This window comes from Megascapheus bottae, chromosome 26, assembly GCF_031878675.1.
Source record: "Megascapheus bottae isolate mThoBot1 chromosome 26, mThoBot2.hap1, whole genome shotgun sequence".
NCBI classification, from domain to species: Eukaryota; Metazoa; Chordata; class Mammalia; order Rodentia; family Geomyidae; genus Megascapheus; species Megascapheus bottae.
The window spans coordinates 10,054,539-10,081,766 of NC_143534.1; the positions used below are offsets into that span (position 1 = coordinate 10,054,539).

Here is a 27,228-nt window from a genome sequence, read left to right on the forward strand (position 1 = left end):
TTTGTTCAAAGCTAGCACTCTACCACTTGAGTCACAGCTCCACTTGTGCTTTTTTGGGAGGTTAATTGGAGATAAGAGTATCTAGGACTTTTCTTGACCCGGCTGGCTTTGAACGATGATCCTCAGTCTCCTGCGTAGCTAGGATTACGGACCTGAGCCACCAGTGCCCTTTTTATCTGTGTTTGTGCCTGGCATTTAACAGTGGCTAGTCTACGTGTGCTGATCCATGGCCTGGGCTCACCACCTCCGAGCAGCTCACAGAAATGACACCTGCTCAGTGCGCCTCAGGCTCTTTGCCATGGAACCCCATCAAAGTGGCCCTGCTACTTGAGTGGTCTTCAGCGGCTGGATTGTGTTAGGGAGATACTTTACAGCAGTCTCATGTTTTTAGGGTCCCTCACGTGGTTCTGCCCAGTGAATTTTGTTTGGGGGCTATGCTGTTTTGGCCTCTCTTGTCTCTCAGAGTAGCCGATCCTGCACTCTCAGGTAAAAGGCGAGGAAGGAGCTACACTGGGTGCAGTTCAGTGTGGGTCTTTTGCTTGCCCTCCTAGCCTAGGTCTAGCCTACTGTGAGGTCAAAGCATGGAGAAACCAGTTCCCATTGTTTGGGGACTAGTAAGGGGAGATGGGGGTAGGGTGGTTTCCTTTCCTGTCCACCTTCTGTGTGGCTGGAGATCAACCATGGGGAAGGAATTAATTGAGAGGAACCGGAGGAACAATGTTCCCATGCTGTGATGCTTCGGTCTTGCTGTGGAAGATGGTCCGCACAGGGAGTCATCTGTGGTTTTTGTGGGTAGCCACAAGAAGCCAGACTCTTCTTTTGTTGGCCAAAATAATGTCCACAATCAGCACCTTACAACAAGTTGATTAGTAGCTTTTGTGAACGTGTGTGTGTGTGTGTGTGTGGTGTGCACGTGTGTTTGTGTTTGATTGGCCAGCAAATAAAGCGTTTCATTACTGCCCCCAAATCTACAGAGTATGAACTTGACTTTCAGCTGAGACCATGCTAATGTGGTTATGTTGGAGAAAATGGTTGGACGCAACAATTGTGCTTGAAGATTAGGTTGGCTCTATTAATCAGTAAGTGAGTAATGAGGTGTGTGGGCAGGTTAGAAAAGAAGGAAGTAGCAGGTGCAGCTAAGTCAGGGTCCATTGCTCATTTCCTGAGTGCTTTTGAAATGAATGAAAGTTGTGATGTAGAATTATAAGATGTCAAGACCGTAAGGCAGGGGTCTAATTCTGAAACACCAAGAACTGCGTAGGAATGGAACAAAGAGTCTTAACAACAAAACTCTTCCATCAGCTGACCATAGTGGCATGTGCCTGAAATGCCTGATATTTGGGCGGTAGAGGCAAAAGGATCCTAAGTTCAAGGCTCACCTGGACTACATAGCAAATTGATAATTTAGCAAGGCAAAATTTTAAGAAGGATCGGGGATGCATCCCAGTGGTAAAGTGCTTAATTTAGAATTTGGATGCCCTGAGTTGAACTCTCAGTACTGAAAGGAAGAAATTCTGTCACCTTCCTCTGATAAGGAGTGTGGGATAATAATGTGGGAGGACAGATGATCTCTGTCATTGTTCCTTGGGATTCACATGTGAAATCTTGGAAAAAAACCTAGCAGGAAACTGAGGTCACTGGAGTCCAGCCTGCAGCCTGTCTTTAAGATTTCAGCCAGTTTACATATAATAGTTCAAATTTCCATGGCCAAAGTATAGGTGAGAATTTGGATAGTTTTATGGAACTCTTTCTCTGTTGTGAGATTAACTATATTCAGAGAGGTCATCAGCCTTGCTTCAAAATGGTCGAGCATGACTTTGACATTAAATCAGGATTATAATTTCAGTTTTTTTTTACCTGGGAAGCAAAATGGTGATGATTATGATGGTATAGGCTTATTCTCGGAAAGCCTTTTTCTTCCTTCCTTCCTTTTCTTTCTTTCTCTCTCTCTTTTCTTTCCTTCTTTCTTTCCTTCTTTCTTTTTTGGTGCAATAACCTGTTTTCTTGGGGAAAGGAATTCTCTAATTTTCCAATTCTGTTCTCATAAGAAAGAATAGAGCAGCTTGCATTCTAGCCACATTCTACTTACATGTTTATGAAATTTCCCCATGTACAGCCCAGTGATCAAGAGATGTCTAGGGTGTTTCCTTTGGCAATAAAAAAGCTATAAAGCAACTTCAAACCAAAAGAGGAGGGAATTTTGATGGCCAAAGTGGAGAAAGGATTTTTGTGTCACTCAGTAGCATAAACAGGGAACTTTTGTCCATAAACAAACTTTCTGCATTTCTCAGTCATCTGTTTCTGTTCACAGGGATGTTTCCGGAATACAAAACATGATGCAAAACATATTTGGTTGAGTAAATCTTTGCGAAACTCATTTTTAGTTTTCCAACCAGGAAACATGTGTTGTTCAGATTTTTGCTAACTTGTCATAGGAGCTATAGGAAATAAATACAAAGCTAGATTCTTAATTAGTCACAAGGTAAATGCTAATACTTATCAAGGACCAAGAAGTAGTTCACATCTCAAAGTTATTGGAGGTAACAGAATACAAACCCAGGTGTGATAGGTCGAGAGAACGCTGCACAGGAAAGGGGCTGAGAACACACGTGGTCACTCTGAACATCAAGTGGAAGAGAAGCTTTATGCAGTAAGATGGAAGGAGGTTCCAAGAAAGGAGGAAAAATGAACAGAGCACACAGAAGAAGGCAAAGTGTTGGCGGCGCTAGCTCCTTCTGGAAGCTTCAGAGGAATCCATTCTTGTCTTTTCTGTTCCTAGGGAGTACCTGTATTTGTTCACCTCTCAGCGCTGGCATTACCTTACCTCTACTTCCTCACGTCTCCTGTGACTCTGACCTCCTGTCTTACACATAAGGACTCATTGGGTTCACCAGAAAAAACATCTAGGATTTTCTACCTCAAGTTAAGATCCTTTTCTTAATCTCAACTGTATAAGGGGACATGTTCACATGTCTGGAGCTGAGGACAGGGAGACCTCTGGTGAGCCATTCTTCTGCCCCCTTCAAGATTTCACAGTTGTTGTGACTCCCTTTTTTTTTGCCAGTCATGGGACTTGAACTCTGGGCCTGAGCACTTTCCTGAGGCTCCTTTTGCTCAGGGTGAGCACTCTACCACTTGAGCCATAGCACCATGTCTGGCTTTTGCTGTGATTAATTGGAGATGAGATTTTCCTGGACTTTTGTGCTCAGGCTGGCTTTGAACCATAATCCTCAGATCTCAGTCTTCTGAGTAGCTACTATTTACAGGTGTGAACCACAGGTGCCCAAATGTTGTGACTCTTGGAATGAGACTGTACCCCCGCTCCCATATGTATGTGAGCACACACTCACACATACACACTATTAAACCATGTTCTGAGCATTGTGTTTCACACTATTAGCCCTTTTCCTCTCTGTCTCTTACCAAATGCCTGTGTCACCAGCCTCGTTGAGACAGGGCCTGGGCCCTAGAGCTTGCTCTGCTTTCATCAGCCCCCGTTCCTTCCCATCCCCCTGTCTTCCCTGCTGTGGACTTGTCCTCCAAGGCCCATTTTAAGCTCCTCTTCTCTGAGTGAGTCCCCTCATGTTATTTCTGGATAATCTCTGTAAAGGAAAGTTTTTCTACTCACAGTGCCTGGATTTCTCCATCCGTGAAGGTATCCAGGCTAATTGGATGCCAGTTTAGCAGGCTGAGTAACCAGGTCACACCAGCTCTGTCTAGACGGCTTGTTTGTACAGCAGAAAGGATGGACTTGCCTGTAGAACAGGATCGCCACTGACATTTTGTCAATGTGATCCTAGATGGTTGACTAATCCAATTAAAATATCTAGTACAAGATTTTAATTAGCCAGATAGTCATTTTGTCGCTATTATCATTGATTACTGTTGTTCTCCTTTTTTTCAAAAATCTGCCCACTTCATTAGCTAAATTTTAGTAGAGAAAATGTATATATATAACAAGATGAGTAAAAATTGTTTCTCAGTGAGCCTCATTTTCAGCCACCTTCCCTGAGGCAACAGTATTGATTACTTTTTTTTCTGCCTTTCCTAAGATTGTGTGTGTGTGTGTGTGTGTGTGTGTGTGTGTGTGTGTGTTGTGTGAGAGAGAGAAAGAAGAGAGGAAGAGAGATGTCTGTGGTAATATAATATACACAGTGATCTATATCTTTATATATTTCACTTGTGTTTTGGGAATAACTATATCAGCATACACATTTGTACTAAATTCTTTTAAATGGCTGTATGGTACTCCATTGTGTTTTTAAGGCTGTCATGTGCCTAACCAATTCCTTATTGATTGACATTTAGATTCTTTTCAAAGCTTCAGTATTTCTAATTTTATTGAAGGTTTAGAAGCCATGACACGGCTGTGAGTGGCAATCATTATACCTAGACTTCGGTTCTTTCTGAAGGAGCTTGGAGAAGAACATCAATGTGTTTGGTTAGCAAGAAACTTACAAGAATTTTCATTCAAGTTCCAAGTTGACATTTGAGGAAGGATATAAATAAGGTTTGTGGAGGTGTGCCAAAAAGGAAGCTCCTAGTTGTGTTTCTGGGCACAAACATAACCCAGAAGTTGGAGTCAGCCTCCATCTCTCACCTGGAAGCCTCTTGTTTGATACTACCTCCAAGGGAGGCATTGAGAGAACATTCTTCATAGCCGTCGAGAAACAAAGCAGCACAAATGTCTGCCAGGCAGATGTGGTAAGAACAGGGAGGGAGAGAGGGTGGCATTTGTGCAGGAAGAAAGATTCCTCACACAGGAGATCTGGGAAAATGGCAGGCACTATGTAAGAGCATGCACATTTGATCAACTTGGAAGCTGGGTGCCGGTGGCTCATGCCTATAATCCTAGCTATTCAGGAGTCTCAGATCTGAGGACCACAGTTAGAAGCCGGCCTGGGTAGAAAAATCCAAGACATTCCAATTAATTAGGCAGAATGGAAGTGTGGTTTACGTGGTAGAACATCAGCTTTGAGCAAGAAAATAGAAAGGTCTATCAAGAGCCCCAAGCCCTGATTTAAAACCCCAGTACTGGCATGAAAAGTAAAATTGAAAAAAGAAAAAGAAACTTGGAGAAAGATTATCTCTTTCCCTTGGATTCCCACGTGAAGTCATTACCTTATTACTCCATCAGAGGCGTCTATGGTTCTCACTCACCTCTGAGTTGTCCTGGCATTTTAAGCTGCAGCTTCAATATACTTTTACCATGGTAGAAGAACTGGATCTTCCAGAACCCAGACTTCTCCTAATCCTCCTTATTGGTGTGATTAACAAAAAAACAACAGCAGCAAAAAAGACTGTCACCTTTTGATTCCATGTCATTTTGACATGGACTGAATTGACAGTCGACAGCACGAGGACAGTAGACAAAAAGTATGGGAAGGAACTGTCTGGGAAGTGAGCAGGGGAGTGGGATATTGCTAAATGAAGCATGCTCTTTAAAGTATGCAGTACGTAGCCATTTAGAATTGATTTGCCTCTTGCCTTTGGATCAGTGAATCTATTAACAGAAAAGATTTAGTGCCACAGGTAAACCTTCAGCAAGCCAAGGCATTCTGATGCCTTCATCTCGTGACAAGTCTTGTCATAATCAAGACCCTGCTCTGGTGACCTGTGCAGAGGTGTTCTTAGATTAAGCATTGATCGGTGTGAGAATTAAATTAATTGTATGAATATTTACAAACATCCTGTCAGGGTCCTTGAAGCTATTATGGAAGGTTGCTTGTCCTTGTGGAATTTACCAGTTGAAGAGGGAGATGAAAGACACAATGCAAAGTGAGTTCCTTAGCACCTGGGCCATGGCTCAGGATCTACCTCTAATTCAAGCTGGTTGGTGAAGCACTGATTCAAATTAATCTGAACTGGGATTACAGATCATTTTTCCAGAAAGAGAATTTTCATCCATTTGACTTACATGGTCACATATATTAGCATACAGTTTTCTATATAATTGTCAAATAGAGGGTTTTACAAGACACACATCAATGGATAGATCTGTATTGGATACTCATTTTCACACAGGAAGGATGTGAAAGGAAGAAATTTCTTTTTGCTGTTTGCTTGGTAATGCATAGCTTTACATCGGCTCTGGCTTGCCTTTGTTCCATGTGCTGAATTAGCACTAACATATCCTTCGTGCCTGTCAATTAACAGACTTTTGCCTGTCAGTCTCCACTTCTGTCATGTGGTATCTGCCGGGAGAGTTGCTCAGACATCAAGACCACCTCTGGTCTTACTGGGATCAGGAAGACTACTGTGGGATGGTAGACAGGCTTTGCCATTTTAAGAATTTATCTGAGAATCTTGGTTTGATCATGGGCAGAAAGGTGGATCTGTGGTTCAAGTGGTAGAGCACTAGCCTTGAGCAAAAAGTGCTCAGAGATAGCACCCAGGCTTTGAATTGAAGCCCTGGGGACTAGCATAATATTTTTTTAAAAGAAATTATTCTCTTCTGGAGTCAAAAAGATACCTGTGTAGATCCTACATTGTTTCAAACTAAAATTACACTAGGAGAGTTTCGTTTGCTGGTGAGATTTTTTTCCCCTCATTTTTTTTTTTCTGAAGAAAAAAAAAAAACAGAAAATGATTCTCTCCTCTTGTCCTGGCCTGACATAGAGGAAAACAGTATGCTGAGTGGAAAAGAACGTTTTGATTTATGGCCAGAAGCCTAGGAGCAGCATCTGCAGGCCCATTTGCACAATGCAATCATGGCAATAGGCAGGAGGCAATGCTGTTAATAAAGTTAATAACACAATCCATCCCATTCACATGGAGAAGGGCTGCGAAGCAGGGAAAGGCAATGAGCCAACACTAGCTGACTCTCAGCTAATAGGGCAGATCATTTCAGTACCATCTTGGCCTAATTTTGGATGGATGTAATTTTACTGAATGGTTGGCTTAGTGTGCTGTCGTGAATCAAAAAGACAGCTCCAGAATTCCTGATTCTGGTTGAAAGTCAAGAGTTTTTAAAAGAGTCTTCAGCAGTTCAGTTGGACAGACATTATGGACTGGGTAAGCCGCTGTAGATTGGAGGCTAGAGTTTTGTCGGTTTGTGATCATGTTACTCTTGCATGTGAGAAGAATTATTTTTGTCTGTGTGCTGGTCCTGGGGCTTGAACTCTTGCTTGGCTTTTTTGCTCAAGACTGACATTCTACCACCCGTGCCACACCTTACTTCTGGCATTTTAATGTTTCATTGGAGATAAAAATCTCATGAACTTTTCTGCCTGTGCTGGCTTTGAACCATGATCTGCAAATCTCAGGCTTCCATGTAGCTAGCATGAACCACTGGATTTTTTTTTTAAAGTGACATGCATTCAGATTAGTCAGTCCACCAGCACTCATTGACATTTGTTCTTATCTTCAAGCTAAAGGCTGGGGAAGCAGAAGCCTCCTTCGATTCTTGCCGGTACTGATTTTTTTGTTTATTTTGTTAGACATTTTTTTCCCCTTTTTGAGAAATGGGCTTACTGTGTCACCTGGGCTGTCCCCAAATTCTTGCACTCATACAGTCCTCCTCCCTCAGCTTTCTGAGTGGCTGGAACTCCAGGTGTGTGCTTCTAAATCTGTCTGCTGTTTTCTGTTTTATTTCTGTTGTTGCTTTGTTTTGATAGTAAGTAGATCACTTTAGCTAGTATGTTGCAGGGCACAACTTAGCTGTGAGTTCTGGTCTCATTAAAGCTTGTAGATGAGGAAAAGGTATTCTGAATGGAGCTGTGGATTTTGTACCAAAAGGCCCATATCCATTGATAGTTCATCAAACCTTTTTTTTTTTTTTTTTCATTGGTTGGTTGGTTGTGGGACTTGAACTCTGGGCCTGGGCATTGTCCCTGAGCTCTTCAGCTCACTGGTTTTCTGGTGATTAATTAGAGATATGAGTCTCATGGACTTTTTAGTGCCCTGACTGGCTTTGAACTAAGATCCTCAGATCTCGGCCTCCTGAGTAGCTAGGATTACAGGCATGAACCACTGTTCCCGGCTTAGTTCATCAAACTTCAAATGTCAGTTTCTAATGAATGCATCCTCAGGGTACATGATCTGTGTTCTTTTCTTCTCAGAGAATTTGGGGAAATGGGGTATGGCCCGCTGTTTTGGTTTGCATTCCCTCAGTGAGTTAGCTGAATGAGGATCATCACTTTGAAAGGAGAGGGTATGGTTCTTTACCTCTTAACAGGATTTTGTTCTTGGTCCTGATCATCTATATAAAGTAAAGCAAAATTCCTTAGACACATGACACTTCCCCTTACTTTTAGAATCTCAGTTCTCCAAACAGCACGTGTTTTGTCCTGGGTACCTGTTTTTTTAAGAAAGCTATTGCTTGGTGACTATTGAATCTCCTTTGCACTACAAAAGAAAAGGAGAAAGGATTCCACGTTTGCAATTTGTACCGCTTATCTCCAGGTGCAGAAAATATTTAGCATCACAAAAAATAACTTTTCGTCTGACCTCTAGTAATTTGTCACAAAGATGTAATTTCAGTAGAAACTTCATATTTAAAAAAAATAAAATAATGGCTCTTTTTATGATTCAAATAAATGTTTTGTCACTTCTTGGGGGAGGGGAATAAAGTAAATTTCAGAACACTGGAATTTTAATTTCACCTCTGGTTGTACATTTTTCTTAGATGTCTTTATAGGACCAGTATAGAGAAGCAGTCTCTGGGGATTAGCAATTGGGAACCCCTTAGCTTGGCTCCCTTCAAGTTCTAGGCATGCAGACCACAGAGACTGCTATATGGGTGCAGGCATGGTGCTGGCGCTGGGATAGCCCTGCTGTTCTGTGCTATATCCCACAGTCCACCTATGCTGAGCCCTCTGTGCTTTTACAACTCTCTCACTCGGTCCCCGTGCTGATTGGTTCCTTGGAGTTTACATTCTTGGGTAGTCTGAACACTTCATAGACTGTCAGATCATTTCCCTGGCTACCACCAGCCTCTCTTTTCCTGTCCCCCTGTCCTCCTTCCCTTTTCCTGTCCCTGGCCTTCCCATCTCCTGTCTTCCTCCTTCTCTCCCTCTCCTCCCTCCCCTCCCTCTCCTACTCCTCTTCCTCCTCCTCCTCCCACCACCCCTCCCACATCGTTGTGTAATTACACTGAAAGTGCCCCAACTGCTCAAGCATGAGGATTATTTTCCTGATGTTTTTAATTAGCTTTCTTGAACAGGGGGAAGTGTCTGCAAGTGATTTCTGTTTATTGTGGGAACAATAACAATTTATGCTAATCTTTTATCCTCTAAGAAGACCAGAAAGCCTTGGAAAGCATAAGAAGACAAATGCGCATTGTTCCGCTAAATGACAAAGGGATGGATTTTGCAGACTTGGGATGCAAAGTGAGCATCTCTCCCAGAGATCCCAGCTCTCCCAGAGACCCCATCAGAGATCCCCTGTCCCCACTGCTGCTTCTCAGCCCCCAGGAGAAGGACTCAGAGGGGTTAGGGGACATTTTTTGCCCTGCACCTCCTCTGCAGCTGTGCTCAGCGTGCTCTCATCCAAAGTGGAAATGGCAGCTAGCTTCTGCAATCTATTTCTCTATGGTGCCTTTGCTGTTGATTCATGGCATAAATATCAAGGGGTACAACCATCTGGTAGCCTGTCATTAGTCCTATAATTCCTCTCTCAATTGGGAGGTAATGAGTGAGAAGGTTTATCAACTTTGTTTTTTTTTTTTTCTGCCTCCATTCTTAAGCAATACCATTGAATAGAAGTGGTTTCAGTTTTTATTATTATTAGGGTAAAGTAGACACACCACAAACTTGATCATTTAAACTATTGTAAGTATACAGTTGAGTGGCATTAGGAACATGGTTATGCAGCTATCACTGCCCTCTACGCTAGGACCTTTTCATCTTTCCAAATGGGAATCCTGTCCCCAGTTGACAGTCACGTCCCCCCCTCCTCCCTCTAGCCCTTGGCAACCACTGTTCCACTTTCTGTCTCTGAATTTGACTGCTCTGGGGACTTCATGTAAGTGGATTCCTGATAGCATTTGTCATGTGTGTGTGTGTGTGTGTGTGGTTGGTTCTTTTAAAGTTCATCTGTGTAGAAGCATGTGTCAGAGTTCCTTTTGTTTTAAAGGATGAATTGTATTCTATTGTATTTATCAGCCACATGTTGTGTCTCCAGTTTTTCCATCCACAGACACATGGACTGTTTCTATCTTTTGGTGGCAGTGAACTGTGCTGTGATGTGCCTGGACAGATTGGTTGGTGCTCATGTCTCTGCTTTGGCTTCTTTGGGGCACATACATGGAAGTGGAATGTGGTCTGACTTTAGTTCTGAGAGGAGGGGACTCCCACCCCCAACCCTCATCTTCTTTTCCCCCCTTCCCTATCCAATTTCAAATAACCAAATATGCATTTATCCAATATATCAGATAACAAAGTGAAATACTGTAACAATATGAGATAACCAAGGGACAGCAAAAGAGATAAGAGATAACATAGTACATTAAGGACAACAATCACTCATTATATGGCTTTTGTTTTTATATCCTAGAGGTCCTTTCATTTAGCATCATACAATCTGGCCTAATGTATCTAGGTTTTGCTCTCTTGCAAATCTCTGCTAGTAGAGCCCAAGGTTTCTACTGATTAGGACAAATGAGGGAAACCATTGAGCCTAAGTTCCTTTGAGTCTGGCTTCACTTAATATGAGTTTTTCTAAGTCTTTCCATTTCCTTACAAATGGGGCGATGTCGTTCTTTCTGACAGCAGCATAGAATTTCATTGTCTATAAATACCACATCTTGTTGATCCACTCATCAACTGAGGGGCATCTGGGTTGGTTCCACATCTTTGCTATGGTAAATAGTGCTGCAATGAACATCATTGTGCTAGTGGATTTAGTATGCCCTTGTTTCTGGACGGTTGGGTAAATGCCAAGTAGTAGAACTTCTGGGTCATAGGGAAGCTCTATGTTTAGTCTTTTGAGGAACTGCCATACTGTTTTCCATAGTGGTTGAATGAGTTTGCACTCCTACCAACAGTGTAATAGTGATCCCTCCTGGCCACATCCCCTCCAGCATCTGTTGTTATTAGATTTCTTGATCCTGGCCATTCTAACTGGAGTGAGGTAGAATCTTAGAGTTGTTTTGATTTGCATTTCTTTTATGGCCAGAGATGTCGAGCATTTCTTCATGTGTCTATAGGCCATTCTTATTTCTTCTTCAGAGAAGACTCTCTTTAAGTCTTTGGCCCATCTTTTAATGGGATGGTTGTTTCTTTGGAGATTAGTTTTGGAGTGATTCAATTTTTTGAGCTGTTGATATATTTTAGATATGAGGTCTTTGTCTGTTGTATGGTTAGTGAAAATCTTTTCCCACTCTAGTTAGTTTGCTAATTATGTCTTTTGCCATACAGAAGCTCTGCAGTTTAATGCAGTCCCACGTATCCAGGCTTACTTTGATTTGTTGTGTTTCGGAGTCCTTATTAAGGAAGTTTTGACTTGTGCTAAGGAGACCTAGTGTATCTCCTATTCCTTTTCAGTGTATCTGCTTTTACCTCCAAGTCTTTGATCCATTTGGAGTTAATCCTGGTGCAGGATGACAAAGAAGGATCCAACTTTAGTTTTCTGCAGGTGCTTAACCAGTTCTACCAGCACCACTTGTTGAAGAGGCTGTCTTTCTTCCAGTCTATTTTTTTGGCTCCCTTATCAAAGATTAGCTAGCCACAGGTCTGTGGTTTAATATCTGGGTCCTCAGTTCTATTCCATTGGTCGTCAGGCCTGTTCTTGTGCCAGTACCAAGATGGTTTGGTTGCTATAGCTCTGTAACAGAGTCTAAAGTTTGGTATTGAAATTCCTCCTGTGCTGTTCTTTCTGCTGAGAATTGTTTTTCCATATGAAATTTTGGATTGCCTCTATTTCTTCAAAGAATGACATTGGCATATTTATGGGTATTGTGTTGAATTTGTAAATAGCCCTCGGCAAGATTTCCATTTTCATGATGTTAATTCTTCCAATCCAGGAGCATGGGAGGTTTTTCCATTTCCTCAGTTCTGCTTTTATTTCCTTTTTCAGGGTTTTAAAGTTTTCATCAAAAAGGTCCTTTACATTCTTAGTTAATTCCTAGGTACTTTATTTTCTTTGAGGCTATTGCAAAAGGAGTTGCTTTCCTGATTGTTGCCTCATTCCTCTCACTGTTGGCATAGAGGAAGGCAGTTGATTTTTGAGGGTTAATTTTATACCCTGCTACCTTTCCAAAGTTTTGAATCAGCTCAAGGAGCTTGGGAGTGGAGTCTGTAGGGTTCTTTCAATACAGAATCATGTCATCTGCAAAGAGGGAATGTTTCACTTCCTCTTTCCCTGTTTGGATCCCCTTTATGCTTGCTTCTTGCCTTATTGCTCTGGCTAGGAATTCTAATACTATGTTAAAGAGGAGTGGAGAGAGTGGGCATCCTTGTCTTGTTCCTGATTTTAGAGGGAATGGCTTTAGCTTTTCGCCATTAAGTATAATGCTGGCTGTGGGTTTGTCATACACAGTATGACAAGCTTTTGTTTTACTCATAGCTGGTATTTTACCATCTGAACCATGCCTCTATGCCATGCCTCTGCTTCTGGTTTACTGCTGGTTATTTGGTAGTAAGAGTCTGTTCAGGATGCCTGTGGACCATGATCCTCAGATGTCACCCTTCTGAGTAGCTAAGATTCCAGATATGAGGTCCTTCGCTTCACAGAGTTGAATTTCTATTTGTGAGCAGCCCAGACTCCCTCGCTACCCCCCCCCACCCCATGCACCCTCTCCCCTCCTCCACCATGTGGCCCTTTTTTTTTGTTTATTTGGTTTGGAAAGGAAATAAGCTACTTAATGAAAACTTGCCTACCTCCATCAATTAATTAACCCCTGTGTCAATACCACGTGTTGCACCAGCTCACACTATAATTACATTCCTACCTATGAGAATTAATTCAATGCTTGTGAAGTGCTCTGAATCTTATGTGGGTGAAGGGCCTGTGGGAAATGGAGGAATTTTAGCATGAGTTGCTATGTGTTCCTGATCAGGGCTCATAGATGTCGGGAATCCCACCTTTTTCTGGAAGAGGACCTTGCTTAGGCATCTCTCGGTTTGTGATTGAAGAATATGGGCTTAGAAGTGCGCTCTTGATAATGCCATTGGTTACCGATGATTCAGCAGAATTTGTGGCCATTGTAAATTGACTGGGGACAGAAATGCTAAGTAGCCAACCCTGGTGGCCTCCACTATCCCAGGGCCTGGTGGCTCATTGCCTGGTATATTGGAAGCGAGCCTGAAGGGCAGGGGGGTAGTTACTCAAATGTTGGCCCTGGGGTTGGAGGAGCCATTGTGGAACCTGCCCTTCTCACACAGCCTGCTTTTCTTCTTCTTCCTCTTCCTTCACAGCGGGGCTTTTTCTGAAGTGGTTTTAGCCGAAGAGAAGGCAACTGGAAAGCTCTTCGCGGTGAAGTGCATCCCCAAGAAGGCTCTGAAGGGCAAGGAGAGCAGTATAGAGAATGAGATTGCTGTGCTGAGAAAGTAAGTGTCCGGAGGGGCGCCTCCCTCCCCACACTGCCTGCCTGGCAGCCCCCCTCCCCCTGGGGCAGGACCAGGGCTGTCCACGAGGCCAGCTTCTCAGGGCCCCAGGGGCCTCATCCATGTACTACTTTGAACCCCTTTTCTATATACCTGTTATGTCTTCAAGCATCAACTCTCAGGGTACTCGCCAGGTGTCAGCGAAGTGCTCCTGACTGCACAGCTGCACTTGAAGTGCTCAGTAAGTGGCGCCATCACAGCTGGAGCACGACTACTGTCATTGTCATTGCCTTCTTGTATCATGAGATGAGGCTACCAGTTAGAGTTCAGAAGGCTTTTATGTTTTTCCTGTTCTCTACCACAGCCATGAAACTAGATGTCTGCATGTTTCCATGGAATGTGCTGTTACTGCTCCATCTCCCTTTGTATCTCAATCATACACACCTGCATACATGCACACACATACATGCATGCTCCCTCCCTGTGTACATATCCTAGAACCAACTCAAAAACTTCATGATATCCAGAATAGTGTTTTTATATGTGTATCTATAATATATGTGTGTGCATGGCATATATATGTGTATTGCACATGCATATGTGTGCGTGCGTGCATGCGTGCATGCTCAGTTGTTCCTGGGCTGGATTCAACCCCCAGGATGACCTTGTGTTTGACCTGGCCCTACCCCCACACTGTGAGGATTCAGCCTCTCCACCATGTCTCAGAATGTTTAGGGGAACCAACCCTTATACGGTACCTACTTTTATATGTTTAGAACGTGCTTAAACAATGTGCTCTGGAAGTTTTTGAGTTGCTATTAATAAAAGGTGTTCAAAATATCCTTGAAATGTGGGAGATTTGGAATGAACGCTTAGCAAGAACCTCGGTACAGATAAAGCAGAATAGGAGCAAAGCTGTTAGGGCCGCGCAACCAGATGTCACGATCCCCACATTGTTCCCGCCATAAGCACTTCTGTGACAAGCAGAACCCTTCTGAAGGATGCTCTACTGCTATCTGGCCAAAGGCCTGGCATCTGAAGTGGTGAGGATGGTTTATCCTGTTCTGGCCTATGGGAGACGAACTGGGGCCTTTGTGCTCTGTGTTCCATAATGAACAAATATTTGGAGCTTTTTGGTGTAGGATTTTCACTTATTTGGTTGGTTGGTTTCTAGTTTCTCTGAATCATTTATTAGATTCTTCCATTGTCCTGAGGAGGATTGTAGGAAATGAGTCTACAAAAGAGGGTCAGAGAAAACAAATTAAGAACATTAGTTAGCATCCAGCAGGAAAACACTATGTGAATGAAACATTTATTTAACTTGCTAGTCTTCCAGTATGAAAATCGCACCAAGGAGAAGTTACTCACTGGTGAATGAAGTTGCAGATGCCTTACAGCTATCTGACAGTGGAGAGAGGATTCTAGGTGCTCCCAGAGTTTTCCAAAGGCTTAGTGTCAACAGGGGTTGTCTGCTTCTGAACTTCAGGTGACAGCTTTATTTTTATGTGACTCCTTTATGAGCCAAGAACTGAGAAAGTCAGTTTCTGTTCCTAGTGTTGTTCTTCATTCTCGGTGGCAAGGGGCATGGATATGGGCTTTATAAATCCATGTTGGCTTATAGCCTTCTCCTTCTGCCTCTCTTACTGCCTCCAACCTGTGTCTTACTCAGAGTCATGCCCTGGGTGGGATATATAACCATCAAGGAGAGTTGGGAGTTTGGAATAACTTGTTTTGACAGTTTGTTGGAATGCCTTGAAGCATGATTCCTCTTTCTGGAGTAATGAGATGATTTGAGAAGTGACTTATTTCTGACACTTATTTCACTTTGGGATGTTCTGCAAATGATTGCATACCCTAAACGGCTGATAGAAAAGTGTATGAGCCACGAGGGATGAAGGGTAGAAACATTCTTCAAAGGAAGCCCTTCATTCATGTAACAAACATTTACAACTCCCCACCATGCTTCAAGCACTACTATTGGCTATTGAATTTAAGATACAATTCTTGCTCTGAGATCTCCATTTTGTTACTAATCAGTGCAATAAAATTGCTGATGGGATAGAATCTTGACCAGGAGTTTAAGGCCTGGGATGCCGACTTCTGTCTGAGGAGTGGGGTCTGTTTTGCTGGGATAGAGAGGTAGTTAGGAGGCAGAGACAGGTGATCCTCACCATGAGAACCAAGTCCAAGGTGAAGCAAAGGGAAGTCTCTTTACAGAGGGTGGATTGTGGGAGCCCTTGTAGACTCAGCTTGGGCCTCCAGGCTTCAGTGTGTAGACATCCGTCATGTGTGTTCATGATAGGAGTAACGTGATCAACATTTCCACAGAGTTCATTGGATAATCTGGAAGAATAAAGTAGAGAGGGTGGCAAGACCGGGTACATGGCAGAAAACAGTTTGGTGATTGTGGAGTGAGGCAGGCAGGGAAATAAAGCAGCAACAATTCAGACAGAGGGGATGGGACAGGAATGGAGGGGACACCTAGGGCAGAAACAAGGTGTTGCCAAGGGGGAAGCTGGTGAGGGAGAGATGGGATTCTAGGACACAGCTGGGGTTTCTGGTGTGATAATATAAACAATGACCTCTTAACTGAGCTCAGAAATCCAAACTCCCCAGAGAAATGGGGCAGGGGATGAAGTCTGATTTGGATATGGTAGGTATGGGGGATCTTAGAAATGTCCAGTTGTCCAAGACTAAAACTCAACTGAGATCTGACCTTGATGGACGCTAAAAGTTTTGTGAAACCACATATTTAAAATAATCTTTTGGTACTCTATCTAGACAGACTCTAGCAGGGGTTCCTGCTAGACCTGCTTTTTTTTTTTTTTTTTTTTGCCAGTCCTGGGCTTGAGCTCAGGGCTTGAGCACTGTCCTTGGACATTCTCAAGGCTTAGCACTCTACCACTTGAGCCTCAGCACCACTTTCAGCTTTTTTCTATGTATGTGGTACCGAGGAATCGAACCTGGGTCTTCGTGCATGCTAGGCAAGCACTCTACCACTAGGCCAAACTCCCGGCCCCTAGGCCTGCTTTATTCTGCATTCTGCTCTTATCTGTCCCCTCATGATTTGTGTAGTTCCGCACTGTTTTCCATCCATGTAGGGCCAATGGAGAGACTACTGGCTCTCCTACATGCGCAGCTTATTGCAGGGTGAGAGATTGATGTATTTCATCCGACAAAAGTAATGTAGCTAATACATCCTTGTAGATATTGGCGTACTTGGCTCTGAAAATAGTTCTAAAATGAATTTTCAACTTGATAAGTCGATATTAAACCAAGCTCAGAGGAGGGAGAGACCCTGACGAACAACATTGTGATGAGCTGCTGCTCTCTGGCAGAAAGCGGGGAGGGAGAGGGAAAGGAGGGGAGAGACCCGAGGGAGACACTGGTGGCCTCACTGGAGCGTTCAGTAGGCTGCACCTCTATGATTCATCATGAGCTGTTCCAGACAGAATGGTAGCTGCAGTGCCTCAGTGGAAGGTGTTATGCAGTGTGGAATATAGCGTCATTGATTTAATACACCTCGGCTGGATTATACTTGATGGTTTCTGTGGTTTTTATTTACTTAGAGGGCAAGCACTGCGCAAATCTAATTTCAAAGCAACACATAAAGCCCTTTTGCAGGGATAAAAAGGCAAACAGTCTGAATTTAAATGAGAGGTGAAAGGAGAGGGAGATTCATATTGCTGGGAAATAGGGACCAGAAGAAGCAAAACAGATTGATCTAAGAGTGGACTCATGGTTAGGGAAAATGAGTCTCAGGTTGGCAGACAAGATACGATCTGAATGAAACACGGTACCAGACCAGAACATACCAGGCTGTTGTCATGATTGCTTTGTAGTGTTTAGAGACCATCTTGCCACAGGGTGGGGGCTGGGTGAGAAGTGCTTTCTAATTGCATTCTTTTTTTCCACTGGAGAGATTCACCCAGTGGTCCCGGTGGCTTTCCAGCAAGGGTTCTCCTCCTGGCTGCATGTCAAGAGTCATCAAGGGAGCCCTTAAAACCATACCCATGCCCAGGTTGGTCCAAGTGCATTGGGATTAGATGTTGTGGCAGGTGTTAGCGAATTATAAAGGGTCTCCTACCACCCCCACCCAACTCAGTGGGGATACAGTCGGATAGCTGGGTTCAAGACAGAGAACATTGCCCTTTTAGGGTGGCCTGAGAAAGCTAGGCAGCAGTGGCAGTTCCTGACCTGGAGGGGCCGCTGTGGAGAGAGGTTGGCTCCTCACCATATGGTATTGAACACATTATCAGAAGGAATCATGGTTGCTAAAGGCTACAGATGCAGAGCCTGGGCTGCTGGTCTGGAGCCCTGGGATCTCTTGCGACCTAAGGGGCAGAGTGGCTGGCAGGAAGGATGGTGGGATTGAGGCCCTGGAAGGAGAGTGATTCAGCCATTAGCCGTGACTGGCAGCATTCCTGGCAGTGACTTAATCCTCGAGTTCTCTTATGCCACACAGCCACACCAAGCAGACTAACAAGAGGGAAGGTAGTTTCTGCCTCCCAGGGGTCTAGCTAGCAGCCCTCAGAGCAGGTGAGCTCCTGGGGTCCAGCTTGCTCTTGATCGTGCATCTTGGCTCCCGTGTGGGACCAATGTAGGCATCCATCAAAACCCACTGATTGGGAGCAAGCAAAATCACTTTCCCAGTGACTGAAATTGGCTACGTTCCCACAAAGCCCACACTTGAATTTCCACTCGAATTTCACAGTCTCCCATTTCTCCAGGAGCCTCTGCTTGGTGATGCTCCAATTGATTTTCTTGGAAGGGGATGCTTTAGCTGGGCACCGATTGCTTACGCCTGTAAGACTAGAAAGCTGAGATCTAGAGGACTGAGGTTTGAAGCCTGGCAAAGAAGAAGAGTCTGCGAGATTCCATTTCCAAAATAAACAGCATTTGTGAGGCCCTGAGTTCTATCCCCAGAACTACGTTTAATAAAAGTCCCTGGCAGATTTGGTTCAGAATGTCCAATTGGTTGGTTCCTCACAGTAGGACATAGAATGCTCTCTTTAAAAAAATTTTTTTTATTGTAATTAATAGAAGGGTTACAGTTACATTCGCCAGATAGAGGGTGCATTACTTCACACACATTGATACCCCTTCTAATGTTTTTGTCCCTATTTCCTCCTCCCACCCCCTCCCAGAATACTCTCTTAAAATAGCCACCACAAAGGGACATGTGTTAATGGCAGGGATAGTTCATGCACACAGCAAATAGGAGATGTGGCATTGTATTTAGGACACAAGTCCAGGCCTCAGTTGAAAATAGACTCAGTTTTTAAGATGGAACACTTGAAGCAGACATGGTCTCTAGTAGGATTCATTTGCTTATGTGCTTATGTTCTAGACTTCTAGAGCAGTGGTTTGTGCCCGATGGATTGTGATGATTTGAGAATGTTCCTGTCTTTTTCTTTCCTCGTTTCCTTGCTCTTGCCTTCCTGCACTGCTAAACTTCTTTAAATTCTGTTTCTTCAGCTACAGCTCTACTTCTGTCCTCCCTAACCCATCTGTCAGTCCATTCATAATATGGCTTCTGCCTAGTCAGGGCACTGAAACTGTTTTTTTTTTTTTCTACAAAAATTGGCAGTTAATTTGGAGTGGCCAGCCATCATAACCTTTTCACAATATAGACTTCACTTGGCTTTCTTGAAATAGTAGGCCCTGTGGGCCACCATTTTACCAACATCCTTCTTAAAGCTCTGCTTTCTTATGACATTAAGCGCACCTGCCTTCCTGTTCTTCCGAAGGCTCTTTGCTTTTGCTGACTCCTCCTTTTCCTTCTGTTTCCCAGCTGGGGACATTTTTCAAAATTCAACACCCAGTCTGCTTTGCTTTCTATCTGTCCATCTGTGGAGATTTCCTCATTTGTCTCTATAACCTGGAGGAGTTTCAGGTTAAAGCAGAGGTTTCCAACATGGGTAGACATGATGGTGCAGTGTGTGTGTGTGTGTGTGTGTGTGTGTGTGTGTAAGTGTAAGGTAAGGGGAAATCTTAGAATATCCACTTACAATTTTTACTTTAAACATATAGAATAGGCCAGATACTGTTGGCTCACACCTATAATACTGGCTACTTGGGAGAATGAAATGTGAGAATAGAGGTTTGAAGCTAGCCTGCACAGTCAAATCCAAGAGACTCTTACCTCCATGACCCGGCATAAAGCTAGAACTGGAGGTCTGGTTCAAATGGTAGAATACCAGTTGTGAAAGAAAAACCGGCTCAAGTGGTAGAGTACCAGTTGTAAGAAAAAAACCCAAGGGAGAGACTTTCTGAGATCAGTCCCCAGTACTGGCACAAAAATAAGGAAGAAATGAAGAATCAAAAATATCCTTTGAGGGCCAGGAGTGTGACCTAGTGGTAAAGTGGTCACCTAGATGTATGAAGCCCTGGGATCGATTCCATACACAGAAAAAGCCAGAAGTGGCACTGTGACTCACGTGGCCGAACACTAGCCTTGATTTAAAAAAAAGAAAAGGACAGTGCCTAGGCCCCGAGTTCAAGCCTCAGGACTGGCAAAAAATAATAATAATAGCATTTGAGACTGATGGCTGGCTTGTCAGCGAGACAGTCCACAGGCCTGTAAATTATCCTGAGGATGAGACCCTTTTTCCCTCTAGATATCTTTGTTTACCTGTCTTCTACTTGAATAAATCAAGACAGTTTACATGTGGACAATGAAGTGGATTTGTGAGTCCCCTGGCCTAAAGTAACCTTTACAAAATGGGAAAAAAGCAAGAAGGAGATGGGTGGTTGATGGGCATCCTCAGAAGACAGAGCAAGCAGCCTGAGTGAGGGTGGGGAGGAAGAGCCTGGTGTGAACATGGAACAACATGGCAGCTGAAGTAGGAGGAGGAAGCTTACTCTTCTGTTTCCCTCTCCCAGGTCCAGAAATCTAGATCCTTCTCAGTATTTTTTGTGTCTTTTCTTGCTGTTCCTTCTTCCAAATTCCTGTGTTTATACCTGGACAATTACAACAGCTTTTACTCATTATCTGTGTTACTTTTTCCATCGATGTGACAAAATAAATACAAGAGAAGATCATCCTCAGAGACGAAAGATTTGTTTTGGTCCACGGAACCAGAGGTTTGAGCCCCTGGTACATGGCTCCCTTGCCTTTGGGCCTGTGATGCGGAGAAACATCTCGTAACAGGAATGCCTGATGAAGGAAGTAGACAGAAAGCAAGGGTCCAGGATACCAATATCCCCTTCAGATGCATACTTCCAGTGGCTTCCATTAGGCCTCACCTCTGAACAGCACCGTAAGGTGACCAAGCCTTCAACACATGGCCTTTGGGAAACATTGAAGATCCAAGCCATATCATTAATATGTTGTGCATTTAAAAAACAGACTAATCTCATAACGTTCTTTTATCATCTTGCTTAATGAGTGGACCACATATTGTGGTCAGTTCATTCAGTCTGTCATTCCAGACACCCTCCATATGTGAGTGATAGACCGTGCTTGCTCTGGCTCCTTGACCTTTTATGACACACATGGGGGGGGAGCATTATTTTCTACTCTTGTCAGTATACTCGCTTCCCTGTGCCTTCTTCCTTTTTCTCTACATGTCAAATATCCTAGCTGTCTTTCTAAGCCATGTCCAGTGAGTACTGCTCCAACATGAAGCCTTTCTGACGAGGCCAGTGAGCAGTCATTAGATCTTCCTGCTGCCATGATGACCTTGAGCTGTGTCACTTTTGGTACTAAACACACTTCTTGAATGGGGGGAGGTCTAGGTCCTCTCCACGCCCATCCCTGTCATTCTGGCCACAAAAGGTGGAGGTTCAGAGGGTGACTGAGCAACTCAAAGGTACAGTAGACCTTACAGTTACCTTGACCAGCTCACTTTAAACAAATATTTATTTTGAGATTTTCTTTTGGGCCTCCTTAGGCATTTTTTCCTCAACAGAAAACCAAGGAATAATCTGTTTCCTCTGTGGAGGAAAAGATGGATCCTCATAGGGTTTTTAAGTAAAGCCAAAATTCCAATAAAGGATTTTAAATCATTCTACCGCCTAAACCCTGTTTAAACTTAAACTGTACCCTCCCTCCCTCCTCCCCTCCCTTTCCCTTCTTCCTTTTCCTCCCTTCCCTCCCTTCCCTCCCTCCCTCCCTCCCTCCCTCCCTCCCTCCCTCCCTCCCTCCCTTCCTTCCTTCCTTCCTTCCTTCCTTCCTTCCTTCCTTCCTTCTTCCTCCTTCCCTCCTTCCCTCTTCCCTCCTTCCCTCCTTCCTTTCTTTTTCTTCTGTCTTTGTACAGTGGGGGAAGGAAGCCAGCCTTGAACATTGTGGTTCTAGAACCTAAGGTTGTTATAAGTGACTGAAAAACTAGCAAGAGTAAGAGGCTTCTGCTAGGACGGTTGGGAAAATGATACTGTGTTGTAAGTGATAATTAAGAATGAGTAAGATCCTATAGGAAGAAAAAACTGAAACTTCCTTCACCAAAGTCATCAAGCCCCTGTCCAAGGGAAAGGTAATGGTAATGATTACATGATGCTGATGGTGGTGGTGGTGATGATGGCAATGATGGCACTAGTGGCAGTAGCTTACTCTGTTGTTCACTGAGTATACAGAGTCCCGCTCAAGGTTTATATCCCCGAAAGGCTGGGGTGGCATCTCCACAAGAAATCCAAATGCTGCTGTCAGAACGACATCACCCCATTTGTAAGGAAATGGAAAGACTTAGAAAAAATCATATTAAGTGAAGTAAGCCAGACTCAAAGGAACATAGGCTCAGTGGTTTCCCTCATTTGTCATAATCAGAGGAAACCTTGGGCTCTACTAGCAGAAATTTGCAAGAGAGCAAAACCTTGATACAAAAGGCCATATAGTAGGACACTAAATGAAAGGATCTCTAGGATATAGAAACAAAAGCCATATAATGAGTGATTGTTGTCCTTAATGTACTGTGTTATCTCTCATCTCTTTTGCTGTCCCTTGGTTCTCATATTGTCACAATATTTCACCTTATTATCTGATATATTTCATATATGCTTAATTGGTTATTTGAAATTGGATAAGGAAGGGGGGAAAATAAGGGGTGGGGTGGGGGGAGGGAAATGGGGAACATGACGTGAGAAAGGGTATCAATGTTTGTGGAGTAATGCACCTTCTATCTGATGAATATAATGCAACTGTTCTATTAATTACAATAAAAAATATGGAAAAAAAAGACAAGAAGTCCGAGACTCACAGGTTCCATATCTTGCCAAAACTGGAATAAAAACCAGAGTCTCCTTTGAATCCAAATCTTTGTAGGTATTACCTCCTGACAAAACAAATATGTATCATGTGTCTGTATTAACATTCCTAACCGTCTGGGCACCGTGGCTCTGCCTGTAATCAGGGCTACTCAGAAGGCTGAGATCTGAGGGTCATGGTTTGAAGCCAGACTGGACAGGAAAGATGCTGAGACTTGTATATCCAATTAACCAGCAAAAATGAAGTGGAGCTGTGGCTCCAGCAAAAAAAAAAAAAAAGCTCAGGGACAGAACCTAGGTCCTGAGTTCAAGCTCCAAGACCAGCAGGGGGAAGTGTGTGTGTGTGTGTGTGTGTGAGAGAGAGAGAGAGAGAGAGAGAGAGAGAGAGAGAGAGAGAGAGAGAGAGAGAGAGAGAGAGAGAGAGAGAGAGAGAGAGAGAGAGCGAGAGAGAGAGAGCGAGAGAGAGCGAGAGCGAGAGAGCGCGCGCTCCATTTTTTCCTGATCGCAGAAGTCATCGTGCTGGGTGCAGCTGTTGGCATCAGATGCGTCGTTTCTCCTCCGAGGTCAGGTGAGGATAAGCTGTTGCTGAGAAAAAGCCCCTATTCAGAGAATGATTCTTGGAACCAGAGATTTAAATTGATCATTTCCCACACTGAAGGGTTATCACAGTCAACCAGTGGACTTAGGAAATGACACATCGCGTGTCTCCATTCCTGGATTCTAGAACTTCCTGAGAGTCTGCATTTTGGGAACCCAGTGATGCTGTTCTTACTCAGGGACTGTTCTTTGGGAAAAACTTGTTTCAGCTGCTTGTGTCTGGAGCCTCTATGTGGATGACCAAGAGCAGAGACTGGGAAGGTCCTGAAGGTCTGCTTGGACCACCAAAGCCAGGCTTCTATGACTGCCATCTTGGTCATCCTGAGATCCCAGGGAGACTTCTGGAAGGACAGCAGTATCTGTTTTGCTACAAGGCTGGTTTTGTTGTTGCTGCTGCTTTTTACCCTCACCGAGTAGGGTGATTTCAGTATGGTGGCACTGGGTTGCTGTACTTGCACTTGAGAATACCAGGGTTCACTGGTACCCATAGGCACATGGTATGCTAACAACGCCTGGATAAGCTCTAACAAATTTTTTGGAAAACATTTTGAGTAACTTTTGTTTCTGATTCTAGTCCACTCAAGTTAAAAGACATTATTGGGGAGAATATTGATTCATCTTAGATAATTGAGAGGGGAAAAATGGACAACCAAAATTTGCCTTGAGAGGCAATTAGGTCTGTTTGCACATTGTGGTCTTAGGAATTAATGATCTTCTTTCTTGCAGTTTGTAGTATTCATCCTCTCTCTCTCTCTCTCTCTCTCTCTCTCTCTCTCTCTCTCTCTCTCTCTCTCTCTCTACCTCTCCCTCCCTCTTCCCCCCCCCTCTCTGCCCCCACCCCGGGATTTAGATTCAGTATATTGCTAATGCTTGTTTAGCTTGTACCTATCACCCTCCAGCCTGACTTTTTGCTGGTTATTTTAGAGGTGTAGTCTTGTGGAGTTTTCTAGCTGGGTTAGCTTTCAAGCGTGATCCTTTGCATCTCAGCCTTCTGAGTAGTTACAATTATAGGTGAGAGTCCTTCCACTCCAAGTCCCATTCCCTAACCTCTGTGGTTTGGATAAGTGTCCCTGGAAGGCTCACATGCCAGGCCTTTGACAGCTGTGTTCCCTTCCCACCTAGTTCCTTTCTTCTCCCTTCTAGAGTGTTGCTCACTTTCTGCTGCTTGGCTCCTGGAATCTCCATTCTCCGAGAGCTATTCTCAGTACTTGACACTTCCTGTAGGTTAGAGTTCCACTGCTGTGCAGTGAGGGCTTTACCCTGGGTCCTTCCTGGAGGGAAGTGGCAGGGCAGGGAGGGGGGAGCTGGGCATGTCTCACACCCACCCCTTTTTCTCTGGAACCTAAGCCAGTCACAGTAAGACTGAAAGTTTTTTCCTCCCTCTGCCAGTGGTGTAGCTCATTTTCAACATAGTGTCTAGTGAGTGTCACTGCTGAATTTGTTCACTTTTTCTGTGCCTCTCCTTACCTTCCCCCAATAGATAAAAACAAGGCAAAAGACACTGGAAACAAAAGCAGCAACAAAGGAAATAAAAAGCCTCTTGTTTCACATAACTATTGTGCCTTTGTGATCCTCTCCAAAGAATATCCTCCTCTGGTCTCACTGTGTGAATGTCTAGAGACTTGTATAATTTAGCACATCCAAGTATATTTTTTCTTTTACCATCCAAATTCATAGGCAAATTCTAGTTATGAAAATGAGAAAAAGTACTCAGCCTATTTATCATAGCCAAGGTATGGAATCAACCCAGATGCCCTGTTGTAGAAAAATGGATCAAGAAAATGTGGTGTATATATACACAACTGAATTTTACTCTTCCATCAGGAAGAATGACATTCGCAAGGAACTGGAAAGACTTCGAGAAAATTATATTAAACAACATAAGCCAGAGCCAAAGAAACATAGGCTGCATGGTTTCCCTCATTTGCTGACTTCATTATTAAAAATGAAGCATTCCCAAACTCAGGCCCCACAGGTTTGCCCACATTCTCAGTGTCCCTAGATGAGAGACACCCCTTGTCACCATGCTACAGGTCTACACACAGGCAGACAAGCTTCCTGTGGTGGTAGTTAAAATCACTACATGAAATGAAAAGTAAAACAGAAAAATCCCGGAGTGGAGGAAGAACCCAGTGACATTTTCTTGTAGATGTTCTCCTTGCATCTCTGGGTGTGGGCTACCTCTGCTGTTGGCTTACTACCTAGGAACAGAGACGGGTCCTGAACACGGCCTCTGCCGCCATCTTTGCACTCCCGTCTTCTTGGTTGTCACTCTGTTGGGCTGATTTTCTATTGGCAGTTTTGACTTTGTTCACTTTAGGTGTCAGGTTCTTCCTCTAAAGAACATCACAGGGAATGATCTGAAACAAATCCTGTAAGTTTTTACCCCACCCCGCATTGGACAGAGCTCCATCTACCTTATTTATCTCTCCCAAGTAGCTGCCAGGCTTGTTTTTGAGATAGTCTCTCTAACTTTGTCCTACCCTGCCCTGCCCTGCCCTCTTCTCTCTCCTCCCTTTCCTGTTTCCCCCTTACTCTTCTCATTTCCTCCTATCCTTCTTCCTATTTCCCCCTCTTTCCTTTCCTCAATCTCTTCCCCTTCCTTCTTTCTTGTCCATTCTCCTCATTCCCTGCCTTCCTCCTTCCCTCCCTTCATGTCCCTTTTCCCTTTTTGGACAGGCTCTTGTTCTGTAGCCTCAAATTCCAGGCTGGCCTGGACTAATATGAGCCCCCTAGGTGCTGGGATTATAGGCATGGACCACCACATGCAGCAGCTCCATGCAGCTCCACTCTGATATGTCTGTCTGTCTGTCTGTCTGTCTGTCTCCCTCCCTCCCTCTCTCCCCCTCCCTCCTCCTCCACCCTCTCCCCCTCCCTTTCCTTCCTTCCCTCTCTCCTTCTCTCCCTCCCTCCCTCCCTCCCTTTCTCTCTCTCTCCTGCTCCCCTCCCCCTCCCTCCCTCTCTCCTTCCCTCTCTCCCCCCCTCTCTCCCCCACTCTCCTTTCTCTTTGTCAATCCTGGGTACTGCCCTTGAACTTCTGTTGCTTAAGACCAGTGCTATACCACTTGAGCCATGGCACCACTTTCGGCTTTCTTTTACTTTTGGTGGTTAATTGAAGATGAGCCTCCGGCACTTTTCCCACCTGAGCTAGATTTGAATCAATATTCTTATTTCTAAGCCTCCTGAGTAGCTAGGACTATAGGTGTGAGCTCTCCATGCTCTGATTTTTATGGGAAAACCAACTTCTCTATAACACAGAGAGATTCTGGTGGTAAATCGCCTAACATTAATAAGGAACACCTGAGGACTAGCCAACCCACACTCACTTTCCTAAAATATACTCTGACTCCTCAAACAAGTGGGCACAAACAATAGTTTGGAACCCCTCTCATAATATCCTGAATCAAAATTCAAGGCAATCTGAAGCTAAGAGCATGTTGGGTTTCTGGTTGTCTGTGTATTCAGGGGTAAGGGATGGGTCCACAGTGCCTTTGATCACAGCCTGTGGTCTCAGCTATGACTGTGTTACAGTCATTAGAGCCTATTCTAGGTCAGTGGAGTCAGAGCCTTAGGGACTGGAGTCCTGATTCAAATATTAAATAAAAAATCAAGGTACGTATGGCCAGAGTTGAGAGTTTTTAACTAAACTAACAAATACAATGGAAGACTAAAGCAAGTGAGGACTTTCTTCCTGTCCAAATAGAATGGCCCTTTGTAAGGCACAGAGGACTTTTTATTCTTCTTTCAGTAAAACCTTTTAGGCCTATGTAGCATTTAGAAAAATAAATTTCCTCTCCTTCTTTAAGGTTGCCTTGATATCTCTGACTTTTTTTTATCAGTATAGCCACAGTTTTAGATAAAGGATGACTGTGCTATACAAAGAATGTACTGATTTATTACAGATCTGACTTCATGATTTATTGGCCAGGCCACAGTGGCCTATGTC

The 27,228-nt window shown here is 43.8% G+C and overlaps 1 protein-coding gene across 3 annotated transcripts in view; it reads left to right on the forward strand.

The window, feature by feature from the left end:
- The window catches only part of Camk1d (calcium/calmodulin dependent protein kinase ID), a 258,945-nt gene that overhangs the window by 97,626 nt on the left and 134,091 nt on the right, over nucleotides 1-27,228 (forward strand). For all 3 annotated transcript variants that reach the window (XM_090318903.1, XM_090318901.1, XM_090318900.1), the window contains exon 2: nucleotides 13,356-13,487. In XM_090318903.1, the coding sequence (XP_090175029.1) occupies nucleotides 13,356-13,487 (132 nt within the window). The remainder of the gene's footprint in view (nucleotides 1-13,355; nucleotides 13,488-27,228) is intronic.